General features: G+C 39.5%; 1 protein-coding gene across 2 annotated transcripts in view; it reads left to right on the top strand.

Annotated features, from left to right (window-relative positions):
* Positions 1-11823, top strand: part of cpne5b (copine Vb) — a gene marked incomplete at both ends in the record, with an annotated part of 120656 nt that extends 108833 nt beyond the window's left edge. For both annotated transcript variants that reach the window (XM_080495739.1, XM_080495738.1), the window contains 6 exons: positions 356-537; positions 643-770; positions 1911-2013; positions 8345-8402; positions 9784-9857; positions 11632-11823. In XM_080495739.1, the coding sequence (XP_080351865.1) occupies positions 356-537; positions 643-770; positions 1911-2013; positions 8345-8402; positions 9784-9857; positions 11632-11823 (737 nt within the window). The remainder of the gene's footprint in view (positions 1-355; positions 538-642; positions 771-1910; positions 2014-8344; positions 8403-9783; positions 9858-11631) is intronic.
* Positions 11824-15067: the final 3244 nt, after the last annotated feature.

The following is a 15067-nucleotide window of genomic DNA, read 5'->3' as shown; positions in this document are numbered from 1 at the left end:
TCAACATCCAATATGTAAGGTGCGCAAACTAACACCAGCTGCTGGTGATCAACAGTCAATACACAGCAGGAGTTTCAAAATACAACTTTTGAGTAGATGTGAGTGTAGTTTTATGAACTCTCAGATGTTCATCAAAAGGATAAAAGTTCTAAAGAAAAATCAAAACAGAAGAAAAACCAGAAGAAAAAAAATCACATGGTGGGAATATAATCTACATCAATACTGAATGACTTCATGGTGATCAGTAGGTTGGTTTCTCTCTCAAACTAATTCTCCTCAAACTGACAGGTTGCATTGAAGAGTCTGTGTTTTTGGAGCTCCTCTACCATAATGACATGCATTCACTTGTCCACAGGTAACCCGTCCCAGTCCACCTCGCTGCACTATATGAATCCCTATCAGCTGAACGCCTACGCCATGGCCTTGAAGGCTGTTGGGGAGATCATTCAGGACTACGACAGTGACAAGATGTTTCCGGCTCTTGGCTTCGGAGCCAAACTCCCACCTGATGGGCGGGTGTCACATGAATTTCCCCTGGTGAGCCATCCTGTGTTCAGTTCAAGTGACTTTCTTGTTTTATATTTTATAGTTACTGTATGTGGCGAATAAAAGACAGTTATAGAATGTTTGCTGCTTTTCTAGAATGGAAACATGGAAAACCCTTATTGCAACGGCATTGAAGGCATCCTGGAAGCATACCATCAGAGTCTGAAGACGGTGCAGCTGTACGGGCCAACCAACTTCGCTCCTGTAGTGAATCATGTTGCCAGGTGAGATGAAATGCAGGCCAGTTTTTCTTCCATATTTAATATGATATTATTAAAGCCATCAGATTATAGCATATTTACATTTTCACATATAACGTCATATAATCTGTATGATACTTGATTTGCTTAAGCTTTAATTTCAGAATTGTCAGCTTTTCCTGCTTATAGTCCCCCCATGAATAATGTTACAGTAGCTTTATACAAATATAGAACAGACCCTAAAAAAAAACCTGTAAAAATATCTTTGATTATCTCACAAAATTGGTTCAAATACATGTTAAAGTCCTTTATTTTTGTTCTCAAATAAATCCTGAATCATCTCAAGTAAGAAAACGAAGGGTCAAAAGAGGGGTGGGGACGACACCTATTCCAAGATTAATTAATCCTAAACAGGACAAAAAGTACTTACAACAACTCAAGACATTGACCAAGAAAAGCACATTGAGCTTGAGAGTGTGGCTAAAATCATTGGGAGCCATTCTATTAAACTGATGGCATGATGATAAATAGCAAATGTGCCTGTCGTTGTGACCATGCACTGGCACGTCACTTGCAGTTAACAACACAAAAACCAATAACATCAACGCAGGCGGAGAGACTCCATTCTGGCGGGGCGTGACATCAACCTTCACCTCGTTCTGCCATTGTTTCCTTCAGCATCTCCTCTGTTGAGCCAAATCCAAACAGTTTCCCATCTGATTATGTTCGTGCTGTGCTGTAATTAAAAATGTCACTCTGATAAAATGGACTCATACTTTTTGAACTTTGCCACTGTTGCATAAATACACAACCAGCTAGTATTTTGCATGTGAATAGATGAGCTTGGATAAAAGAGATTGTAACAAAGACATTTATCTCTGAATCAAATTGTGTAACTCTGGCTTGTTTGGTCTGGCTTGTTTGGTCGCTGAGTGCTCATCAGGCATTTTATTGAGTGTTATCTAAAGTACAGCAATGACAAAGGACATTTTTATTGAATCAACACATGCTGAGGGATAATGATAAGGCAGACCATAAACCACCATGAATTAATTTTCCACAATGACGGAATAATAAATCCATTAATAAGTCCTAATATCCTTATTTGTTTTTGCATGAAAAAGATAACATGTCTCTAATCCTGGTTCCTCTGTGTGTGTGCAGATACGCAGCAGCAGTGCAGGATGGCTCTCAGTACTTTGTGCTACTCATCATCACAGATGGCGTCATTTCAGACATGGCCCAGACCAAAGAGGCCATTGTCAATGTAAGAAGGGAAAATGGGGAAGATTCATTGCCCTGAGAATGGCCTGACACATGGAATATTTTCTGACGATAACTGGAGGGACACACATTTAAGTCACTTGATTATATATTGCAGTTTGGGTTTGTTGTTTGACAATGAGTACAATTAACCTACCAGTTAATGTAACTTCCAGTATGTCTTAACATGTTGTGGTGTTTTTGGATTATACGTGAGATCAGCACAACCCACCTTTAAAACCAAAGCAGTCAGGAAAGCTTTCAACTCAATTCTCAGTCATCATACTGACATAAGCGTATGAATTCCCGGCACTAACGTCATATTTACTGTGCTCACGACATCGTGTTTCTAATCATCTAATTAATGGCAAGAAAGCAAATGATTATGATCGATCAAAACCTATTCTTTTTTGTGCCTGGGATGTGAATTATGAACAAGCTCTTTTCACACAGCTCCAGTAGACAACCTCAAATCATAGATGAAGTTTGACCACCAGGTTAATTAACTATGAACATTTTTGTTGAATAATTTACGCAGCCAATTATTTCGGTAATTAATTTATTGTTAGCAGATACAAACTAGTTATGTTTCAGATTTGCTGCAGAGGCATGCAGCTCAAATGCTCCTCTGGTCTACACACAGCAGGGGGTGATGTGACGGTAGCAGTTGTTCTGCAATATGTACTGTAAAGGACTGAAATAATTGCCTCACATGACTGTCACTTTTAAGAAGTAAATGGTAAATGGTCTAGATTTATATAGCGCCTTCTAACCACACTGAGTGCAGTCCCAAAGCGCTTTACATATCAGCTCACTCACCCATTCACGCTCACATTCACACACCAATGGGACAGAGCTGCCATGCACGGCGCTAGTCGACCACTGGGAGCAATTTAGGGTTCAGTGTCTTGCCCAAGGACACTTCGACGCATAGACCGGTGTAGACTGGGATCGAACCTCCGACCTCTCACTCCGAAAGACGACCACTCTACCACCTGAGCCACGGTCGCAAGTAATTGCGTGTGTCAAAAACATCTGGCTTGCTTTCATTACTATGAGAACTAATATATAGACTAATTAGTTACCTGAAGGTAGAAATGTGTTCCTTCCAACCAGAAGACTATAAACATATACAACGTTGTGAAAATGTCACCGCCTCAGTAATTGTGAGGGTGGGGGTTTTTTTTCGGTTTTTTTTTTATATCTTCACACAATGTCTTCACAAGAATTTTTTTTCTAGCTTTATATAGCAGGTGGATACCGTTCCTCTCCCCTCGTTCTCTTCCCCTCCTTCTCCTCCTCCACCTCCTCCTCCTCCTCTTCTTCGTCCTCAGCCTGCCTCAGGCACAGAACACCCAGCAGACTGGATTTAAAGGGAATTTGCGACTGTTAGTCAAAACATTAGAACAGCCACACCTTCCTTTTAAGATCTTGCCTGCTGCTCTATCTCACTGCCTCCACTCCTCTGAGTCTGCTGATTCCTGCCGCTTCCACTGCTTTGCTTTTTACTCTACGAGGATCCCTGGCGAGAGAGGACCAAGTGCTGAGGTTATATAAGTCTTTCTCATACTTATTCATGCTTGAAGGTGTCTTCAAGAAAGTCCTAAGTAGAAGAATAAGAGGAAGCAGGAGTTTGAATGTGTGGGTGGGTTTTTGGTGCAGGTTTTTATATATATATATATATATATATATATATATATATATGAGCATGGATTCGAGGGCTGTTGCAGTGAAACTGGGGCAATTTATCAGCCACAACTGATTGTGCTCCACTGCAGAAATCCACCTGCCACTCACCCTACAGCCCCCTCCTCCAAGTATAGCTTGGAGTCCCTCTGCTGCCTCATTTTCTTTCTCTCCGTGGACCCGTGAGACTCCCCCGCTCACAAATACAAAGACTTTTGCTGTCTCCCTCCATCTTTTTCCTCCTCTCAAAGATCTAAATCTCTTTGTCTTTGCTGACTCCCTCTATACTTTTGTCACCACATTCAGGCTATAACAAAATCCTCCACTGCCTTTGATTTCTTTGGTCTCTCATCTTCCACTTGTTATCTGTCAGTGCTTTGTCCTTCATCTCTTTATCTGTGCAAGGGACCCACTGAGAACACTTCACTTCAAAACCATTTTACCCCCATTTCCCTTGTATTGGTTGCAGGACTGGTTACGTGAGAGACAATGGGATAGTTGTTGGTATGACACTGACTTCACACTGCGAATAAAAAGAAAAAAAAAGATATAGGTTGTTGCATCTACATAATATAACACATTTGAACTACATTGTCTGTTATCTTTACAGGATTCTTACAAGGAGTTAGATTACAGTTGTAGTCTTTGCATGTGTCATGACCTCATTAAAATATATGTACATTAAAGTTGAGGATTTATACCATGATGAATGTTTTCCATACCCTGAAATGTTGTCAACAGAAATATATGAAGATAGTTTCTCCGCCTGCCCCTTTTTACAGGGGTTCCTACAGTCAGCCATTACAATTTGCACCATAGAATTTTTAAATCTATAAGACGACTCTGTGACACTCAAGATTTTACATAAATTTACAAGAAAAAGAACAACTACTGGCAGTGAATCAGCAATCATGATGAAATAAGATACACACACAGACTGAGGCGGGACAATAAAGGCCGGCAAACAGATTCAGTTCCTTTCAAATAGAAAAGTAACAAATAGTCAACATGATCCTGTTGTGTCCAATAAAAGTTAATGAAACCACCCACTGTGAACTGACGGTGTGACCGGGCTCATACTCCCCAGTGCAAACCTTGACCTATTGAAATTAACAACAGTTAAGAACTGTGTAATGGCCCCACATCGAGATTCATTTTTACCTGATTGAAGCCATGCTTTATAGCATGTACAGTGTGTTTCAAAACTGATATTTTAAATTGTTTTATAAAGCATTTTTAAGACTTTTTTATTCTGTTCTGAATAAATAAACACATTTGAGATAAGAGTGTGCATTTTACAAACGTAATGTGAACAGAAAATTCCACTCAGTTGACGACGAAGTAGCAATTCAATTTTATTCCAGAAGGCCTGCAGAAACCCTGATTAGTGAGCACGTTCATGTTAATACTCAACGCCGTAGCATGGGTGAGTATTATTTTTATGTGACAACACAGTTACTCTATAAATACCAAAGTTTATAAAAAGAAAAAAATTATGATTCATATAAATCACATAATAAAAAAATGCATCTGGTAAGAAAAGAAAACTCTTCATCGGGGTGTCGGAGTGACTTAATGTCAGTCCCTGTGCTATGTGCCTGCGTTGTTTTGTTTGGGAAAAGACATCTCAAAACAATTGAAATAGTTTGTAGCTTCCCAGTCTGCCGTGTCGAGGAATCACAGCTTGACAGGCCTTTGAGTGGTTCTGTTGCTCACCTATAGTTAGAAAATCATTGAGGAGTCTGACAGACAGCAAATAACATGTGATAGTCTCGTTTCTGAATGAATTCACTGAAGCATTCATCATTTAAACATTAGTGACATCCTTTCACTGAACAACAAGAGCCTGTCAGGAATAGTGAGTCAATATCCATCATATCGGGCAAACGTTTTCGGTGACTTCTTGAAACTTCTTGAAAGGTTAATCAGTCACTGTTTGGCTGGAAGTGGGAGCTGGTATAGGTACTAAATATACAATAACTCCTCAGTAAGGCTTCCTTCAAAGTAATACTGAATTAAAATGATATAAAGGTCTTAGAAATGTTTTAAAAAAAAAAGGTTGTATTGAAATTTTGATTCGCTTTAATTTTTGCTGTTGTTTTTTACTTACATTAATTCTATAATTGTGTGTCTTCTGTCTAGTCCTGACTAAACCTATAGTCAAAACATGTGGGGCTTCTCTTTGGCTTGTTCACAGTTAATGTTAACTGGTGTTTTCAGTATGTAGCTTCAAGCATTTCCCTGAGCTGAACTCTGAGACAGCCAATCAGAGAGGATTCAGTCTTTGGAGTGACTGCTGTTGCAGCACAATCACTTCAAACACAGCTCCAAAAACCTTTTTTTAGTGTGGGTGTATGTGGCCATGAGAACACACTCACCTATCGACTCTTGCACAAGTATTGTATTTTAAGTTTCAGGAGCACATGCAGAGTAAAGTGTCGAGTGATGCTGTTATTTTGACCACTTTTGCTCCTGCTTGGCCGGGACCACAGGAGGATGGCGAAAATGGGGCATGGTAGATTGCCAGGTTATTTTTGGTTGGATGTGATGTGCGTGTGTGTGGACATGGATGTCATCGAATGTGACTGTTTGGATGTGTTTGTGTGTGGGAGGACAGGCTCTGACAGGAGTTGCGTTGAGCACTGATAATCACACTGATGTGATGCAGCTGTGGTGGCGTCGACACAAACTGCTCTCATCCCCCTCAGCAATCACAGGGCCTTAATAATCTTTCTAACCCTCCCCACATTTTTAGGAAAACTGATATTTCCCTCTATGTTTTCAAAAACATCTTCACGGATCTGCATATACACCTGGTTCAGAGCTTCTATGAACATGCCAAACCTGTAAGGGGGCAGTGTAACGAGAAGCATGAAGCCATGAAAGCCGATTAGAATCCTGGAAAAACCACAATGTCATGAATTATGATGTGAATCTCCGGCTTCCCCTCTTTAGATGCTAATGGAGACACAGTTTTTCAAAATCTCCACTGTAGCCAGAGTTTCCAGGAATCATTGTGACTCGTGGCTGTGTGTATGTGTAAATGCAAGGCCCAAACGCAGAGAAATGTCACTGTTATTTAAATACCAGGATATGCATACACTTGGCCTTAGATCTGTCTTTGAACACCTGTCAAGTAGTTTTTGCTGCAGCTGGTACTAAAATTGGTTGCTCACGCCACAACGAGTGAGCCAGAAACACTATAGACAAGTATCATTCTGTCAATTCAGTGCATTAAAAACCAAACAAACCAAAAAAACAAACGCATTCCCATTTTATTCAAGTTTGTCAGTTTCAGTGACATAAATAGTTTGTGAGATATCCATGTATTTTCTATCCCTAACAACAATAGTGTTTTTAGGATATAGTCAGTATATTGGACATGATTGCCGCATATATTTGAGGACACATTAACAGATACCCCGGTATTTGCAAAAACTGTTATATTTTTCTGCGGTGCTTCTATTTTATGTTTTATGTTATATTGTAATGCTATATTTAGGAGAAATTGCACCATTCTCAATGTGTCTTTTTCCAGGATTGGCTAGCGTGGATTCATGCACCTTATTACACTGCCCCCTCCAGGTTTGGCATGCTCATAGCAGCTCTGAACCAGGTGCATATGTGGGTCCATGTAAATTAAGTTTTATTTGTAAATGCAGAGAGCGAACTATCCGTCTTGGCCTTAAGTGCACGTCACCACCATATTCCCATATTTTTCTCATCTGCGTGTGTTTAATTAATGGAGGGTGGGGTTACTGCAGCGTGATGTTACTGGAGGTGTGGTTTGGGAGTGGCTGGGCAGGTGATTGAGGATGGCTGCTGTTGTGACTGAAGCTAGCACCTCCTCCCTCTCCCTCCTCTCCTGGCTCAAAAACTCACTGATCCATCTGCTGTCTCATAAGACCTTATGAAGTTTTGTGCGAGCAGATTTGTCACCTTCTTCCCCTCCCCATGTGGACAAATGTTTCCCATTTTACCTTGGATAACTTCTTATAGTTTTAATGTCAACACACTGAGTTATTGCAGGTCAGCATTTAAACCATTCAGGCTGCAACTTTTGAGATAAATTCCATCATATCGTTCAGAAAAAATTGTTTCTCTGACAAACCAGCTAGAGTCAGATTGGGGTTTTTTTTAGCCATCAGAAGGCAGCAATGACCTGCTATCGTGTTATTGGTCAGTTTCATCTCCACTCCTCAGTTAGATAACCAGCATTCAGTGGGAGAAAAAAAAACCCAGCATGTCATCCCAAGATAAGAGCCGAGGCACAGTCAAACAAATGAAAATTGGATTCAGGGACATTAAATGTCTCGGATAAGGACAGTAAAATTCAAAAAACGTATAAGAAACAAGTGCCATATCAATATCTCACAGTTCCGGGCTGTTTTTCAGACTTGCTCCATTACACTTGCCTTCTGTTTTCCTGTCTTGAGCTCAGTTCTCAGTGGAAAGGTCATTGAGCTAGTTAAAGGCGAAATGCAGAACATTAGCTGTAATCTATGCAGGGGAGCATGTAAGTGTTGTAATGTCTTGGTAATAATCACTGGAGGATAGTGGTCATGTGAACTTGTCTCTCCTCGCTTGAATGAAATAAATTTACATAATGTCTGTTGGGAAAACACTTGTCCTTTCTGATCTCTCTACAGGGTGCCAAACTTCCAATGTCCATTATTATTGTTGGAGTGGGCCAAGCTGAGTTTGACGGTAAGGTAGCTTTAACTGCAATGTGAATGTTAAATTTCATGCAGAACACGCATGGTGTAAATCTATATTCATTAAGGCAAGTATAGGACTAAACGTATTATCAAATATTAATCATTTTTAAAAATTATGTGGACATTTGTTATGGTTACAGCGAGTTCCAACATCTCTGTCATCAATTCAGCAACACGGCAGAGATAATTACTGTACAAACTCATTCTTAGTAGTCACTAGAGGCGGGAACGTGGGGGTGGATGCGGCTATAACTGGAGAAGAAAGAGCTGAGGTTAATTGTTAGGTCTGCAGTCTTTAGTGCTGAGGATTGTAAATTGCAGAGGCTATGATCAAGAATTTTTCTGATTAGACATGCAATAAAGACGTCACCACCGTATACTTGAGCATTATTTAACTAATAGGTAATTGCCTACTAAATCAGCACATTTCAAAATTACTCCCAAGTGATGAATTCAGATTTTACATCTTATCAGATATCAGTAGAGTTAATACACCCAGCAACCAATGGTGTCCATATGGTATCCTCTTTTGATGCTGAGAGTAAAAGGTTTTACAAAAAATGTTCTGGAGAAAATAAATGCTTCGAGAAACTGAAATTTCCATAAATCCTCACATTTTCTGTTCATGTAGGAATTATGATATTTGATTGATGGTTCAACCAATTATTAGACCACAGAAATGTACACATTTGCTTAGTTACTGATTATTGAACAATGTATGAACTATTTCCCATTCTGCAGTATTAGCAACAAGGCACATGGCTTTAAAAATAAATAACAATTACTTCAACCCGGTTTTTTTTTCCAAATCATATAGAGTTATAGAGTCATTGATGTTTTCACTGTTAAATCTTCAACAGGTTGCCAAATGTGAGGGTTCAATAATGCTCAACAATCCTTTAGAATTTTAAAACATTTAACATGAACTCTTCAAAAACTAAATATGGGACATTATGTATTAGCAGAATTCACGCTCTACAAAACAAGCCTTTTTGTGGTACAGTGTGTAATGTTTTTTTCTCAATGAAAAACTTCAGCAAATTGGCTTGTGATGGTAAAACACAACAGACACTGGAGGTCTTGCCGATCATCAACTGCACACTGCACCTTTAAAACCTCCAACAGTTGTATCTACCCACACTGGCATTGACATTGCAATCATAAAGCACTCTAAAAGTCTCAAATGATTATGTAATACGATTCTGGGTGATGAAACTACATTTTCATATCCATACTGTATCAACCTGAATGTTCCACCACAAAGGCAGCCATCGTTGCTCAGTGTGTGTGTGTGTGTGTGTGTGTGTGTGTGTGTGTGTGTGTGTGTGTGTGTGTGTGTGTGTGTGTGTGTGTGTGTGTGTGTGTTCCAGCTATGGTTGAACTGGATGGTGATGACATCAGGATCTCATCGCGAGGGAAGCTGGCAGAGCGAGACATTGTTCAGGTGACTGCTCTTTACAGACAGAAAGAAGCTGACTGGATTCACTGGATCATTGCGCCCAACTTCAGAACATAGGACACAACTGATAATAATATATTAATCAAAACATATATTTTGGGGGACTAGAGAAACGGGTTTCAGAGACAAATTCCTGCAGCATTATCATCACTGTGCCACATTGCAAAGACATATAAAACCACAATTATGATCTTTAAAAATTTGATAAGCACAAATATTCATTGTTAATAGGCTTGCTAGCGGCAAAAGTGGCAATAATTCTGAATGTTTCAGCAACAACACTGGACAATTTATTTTAACAACAGAATCAGCCAAACCGTGTCTGTGCAGATTCCTTCCAATTATGGACAGCTTGGTTGTAAAACGGCCTTCACCTACTGCTGTGTGTGCTTGAGGGAGAGAGGCAGCTTGGCCTATTGGATTCAGAAAGCCTAAAGACACAATGCTAATGAATGCAGCGGGTCATTTTCAGAGATCTGCCGCTACTAAAAGTTACTGGAAGACTTCTGGTTCCAGGCTGTTTGTATGCGTTCTGGCTTTTCTTGTGCCTGTTAACTCAGCCTTAATGCTAAGACAAACTCCTGCACCCCACTCAGGGGACTCACAGACAAAACCTTCCTGAAGGGGGAATCTTGGCTGGTAACAAATGTTTTGATAAGTTATTTATGAAGACACTTCTCCTGCATCTGAAGTTTGAAGTTTATTTTGTGCGTTCTGAGTTTTTGGTTATCAGCATGCAGGTCACCAAATGAAGCTCAGACAAAATGTAAACCCCTTAGTCGTTATAATTTGTGAACTCAGATGGCTGTGTAGTGTAAAAAAAACAAAAAAAAACAAAGGGCTACTTCTGTTACACTTTCTAATGATGCATTTGCATTGTTTACTTTAGTAGTTAACTTTTTATGGATGCGATTTATATCACATTGTGAATTTTGACTTTGCTGCACAGCTTTTCCAAATATCTACACACATTTCCCTTTCACTCTTATTACACAGCACTTTGGAAGCGTCAGTCTTTGATGGGTTAAAATCAAACCCTGGCTACTGTGACCACAAGCTCACAACTGGTTATCAAGACTGAGATGAATCTCAATTTACCGGGAATAGTATTTTCATGCTCCATATTTTTACAGATTCATTTTACATTCATGCTGACACATCAGGTGTGCTGGTGCATTAAACACCATCTGTTAGCTGGGGGAAATCAGGCATATCCGTGCAGTTTCTGTATATTCCCATGGAGACGAGCATGGGGAGAAAAAAAACGTGTGACAATATGTGTCACTCTGAGAAGCCTTATGTGGCTAATTGATACAACTATCAAGCTGTTACAATGAAGTCATCGTCTCTCTACTTCTGTAGTTTCACAGAATCCAATTAGAATAACTGAAACAGACAAAACATGAAGTAATTCACTGCAGAAACATGCAAATGTTGATGTCTTGCACATTATTGACAACAATAGCTATGCTTTTGCCTTTTTATCTCATTGGTAAATCTCTTCTTATATGAGTTCAGCTCGCTGCAACATTGAAGAAATGTCAGCAATTCCCAACAAGTCATAAGTCAAAGTACTTTCTCAAACTTTCGATGAATAATTGTCGTACAACATTTTTTTTCATCAATATTTTGAAGAGGCAAAGCATTTGATCAGTGTCCTGAAGCTTGCTGTTTCTTGCAAATATTGCCTAAAAATTACGGTGATGATGTCATCATATATTTTGTTCTGGTCATTTTCATATGTGCTGTTCTTCTTCAGTTTGTTCCCTTCAGAGATTATATGGACCGGACAGGTAACCACGTGTTAAGCATGGCACGGCTTGCCAAGGATGTGTTGGCTGAGATCCCAGACCAGTTCATCTCTTACATGAAGAGTCGGGGGATCAAACCCAACCCGGCGCCGCCTCCCTACACACCGCCCGGACACACACACCACCACACACAGATCTGAGGGGCCGCCTCCTCAGGGGACTTTTCACTGAGATCTGACAGCATGCGGCAGCCACTCAAGAGTCCAGTGAGAACTCTATACCTCCTGTTTTCTGGTGTCAAAAGGACGCTGTGCACCAGGAAACGAGTGTTGGAATTTGTGCGGTGCCGTCACAGTAACTATTGCAGCAGTAATTTTCTGTCCTTCTTTTTTCTCTTTTTGTTTGTGACATACTTCTATTGCTCGGTTTCTCTCAGTGAGGGGCTGCTAACTTTTCAGGACTTGTTGGTGAAAGCCTTTCAGGCAGTGACTGTTTCCAGTGTGATGTGACAGCAGGTTGGTTGAAAAAGGTCATGTTGTGGTTAAAACTTGTGCCTGTCTGTGGTTGTTTCTCTAAATGTATCAGGACATGTGAACTTTGACCTAAACCTTGCTCGTCAGTCATTGGTGTGGCCTAATACAGTGATTATTTTTAGGCACCTTTTCTCCTCTGGAATAAGTTTTTGGGTTTTTTTTATTTGGAGATTTTCTCCATATCTGCTAATGCAACTGTTATGTGAGAGGAAAAACTACAGGATTGTAGTTTAAAGTTTATTTCTTTGAACATTTATTGGGCTTTTCATAACATGACATGTCACCTCCTGTCCTTTTCACTAACTAAATGTTTATAACAGCATGTTGTATGAGACTTTGATCCCCATATCCTACTATATATTCTCAAATATTATTCAGAGTGGCATGGACAAATTGATAGATCTGTTTTGAATACCATAGAAACATTTTTTTTAAGTGGTTATCAATTATTTTTCAGTGATTACATCAAAAAGCACAACCTGTCGATATACCAAGTACCAGAACTACCATGATGCTATCAGGTTAATCATTAATCCTTCTGAGTGCTGCTATTCATTATTTAAAAAGCCCAATTTATTCATGCAAGTCAGGCGATGTTATACTGAAGCCACAATTAAATAAGGAGCATTTAAGGTTTTGGTTCAGTATTGGTACATTTCAGTCACAGAAGATGTTGCATATGAAGCAGATGAGCTAATTTATTTTAACGGCTTTCAAACTTTGAACCTTTTGTACAAGGTATAATACAATTGTTTACAGATTTTGAAACATAAAATCAATATAAGCACATTGATCATATATGAAGATATGAATGTTATCAGCCCACTTGCAGGGTTTTATGTGTTTTGTGACCATGAATATGGCATAGTAGGCCCTAAACTGCACCTGTTTGCCGTCATGGAGACAGAAACACAGCAGTTCACGCAAGAGTTGATTGTGCCATTAAGGAGAAGGGTGAAGGTGGAGAAACTCCACCTTTTAAGAACCACACCAAACATTAAGTTTTGTTTGTATATTTTTAATTACACTTTTAAGTAAATTATATCATATACAGAATTAAGATTGAAGCCAAAAGTTAGGGTTTGGGTTAGAGTTAAAAAGGTTTTGATGCTTCAACAAAGAGTGATATAATAAGCTCATTGTTTGCATTACAAGAAACGTTCACTCCACATATTGCTGGTCGTCTCCACAATGAGACTGATAGCCAGTGGGTAAAGGTGGGCTTTACTACCGTACATCTATGGAAAACATAGGAAAGATTGAGTCGAGGACAAGTGGGTGAAGTCAACACCGACAACCCAAGAAGAAAACTGGGTAATATAACGTAACAAAAGGTGTGACTGTACCTTCCAAGGCTGAATGACAAACCAGATGAAGAGCTTTACAATTACATGAGGTAATTACCACTCTAGTAAAAGTGTTTTTCAGACTTTACTTTGTGTGACCAGCACTCCGCAAACATTAGGGCCAGCAGTCAGTATTTCAATGTGTCTGAGAAGTAGAATTTATTTTTGAGAGCAGGAGTGGGACGTTTCAGCCCCGACAATGCAAATCTCAAACTTACCGCAGTTCCATATCATCCACCACCAAACCTCCATCCCTAAGTCCAGATGTTATCTCGAGAGCATCGGCATTCTTCCTCAGTGCATTTAGTGCATCAGGAATTCCTTCATGTGAAAAAAATTTAATTCACACTTTGTCTACACCAAAGGGTAAAGGGGTATTTCTTTTGTGTATCTCAGTTTGGCTCCAGGAGCCTGCAACCATTTGTGATGTCATTGTGGAGGAATAAAATCAGACCGGCTTCCATGCGGCAAAATCTAATTTCACAGCATCTGCAACCAAGCTTTTAATCTCAGCTTTAAACAATGATGCAACAACAATCCCCGACAGTCCTGTGATGTAGTACTTTTTTTTTTTCCTAAAAGGAATCATTTGACAGATATGATCCACATAAATGAGTCATATCCTTTTGATCATTCTGCATGCATGATACATGTAGTAAGTAGGATTAAACAGCCACCCCACAAATCTTGTTTTCCATACAGTCGACCTCAAAATCTTATGTTTATGCTTCAGTTATAATCAGGAATCAGGAATCAGAAGCTTTATTGTCATTGTAACAGGTACAACGAAATTGCATAGAAAGTTTTGGGGAAAGAAGGACAACATGAGGTGAGGAGAGGAGGGGAAAAAAGGCAGATTACAGACTGTGCTCTAAGGAGCTCTAAGGAGCACAGTCTGTAATTGGGGGGAAAATCACAGCATTATAGTTTAAAATACATCAGAACGTTTATTGTTTCAGTTAAAGCTTTACAAGTTAGTAGAGAGTGTGCCCTTTGGTTAAAGGGGGAGGTTATTCTACATAAAAAACACATTATCATTAAATGCAGATGTTCCCCATGATTCTTCATTCAATTGATAGAAACCATTGCGTTATATACTGGTCACTGCTTTGACTGACTGATATCTAAATGATTAATAGGCAGATTTTCACTTGATGATCCAGATGTCAACTCTCTTGACTAATAAGTGAATGTTAGAATAACGATCTTGTCAAACTTACACATTGTGTGCTAAACACTTTATCACTAAACATCAGTGATTTTTCTTCAGCATACTGCGGCACAACCCAACTCCACTAGCTGTTGGCAGCAGTTTATTTATTTATTTTTTTCTATTTTGTTTTCCCCGGAGATAGTGCCCCCTCAGGATAGCTAGGATAGCTGGTTGCCATAGTGATGCCACTACAACTTCTTTCGTAAGACGACACACGTAGGGCAAGAGACGTGATCAGAAGGATTCTTTCTTTTTGAAATCCAGGAAAATGTCACAAAATAATTGTGAGTTTTCACAGAGGTAATACAAAAAGAAGTACAATGTGCAATCCGCACACTCTCCCCATGGAAAA

Source organism: Blennius ocellaris (assembly GCF_963422515.1).
Source record: "Blennius ocellaris genome assembly, chromosome: 4".
NCBI classification, from domain to species: Eukaryota; Metazoa; Chordata; class Actinopteri; order Blenniiformes; family Blenniidae; genus Blennius; species Blennius ocellaris.
Note: the sequence above shows the minus strand (reverse complement) of the source record. Positions and strands in the feature narration are given on the sequence as shown.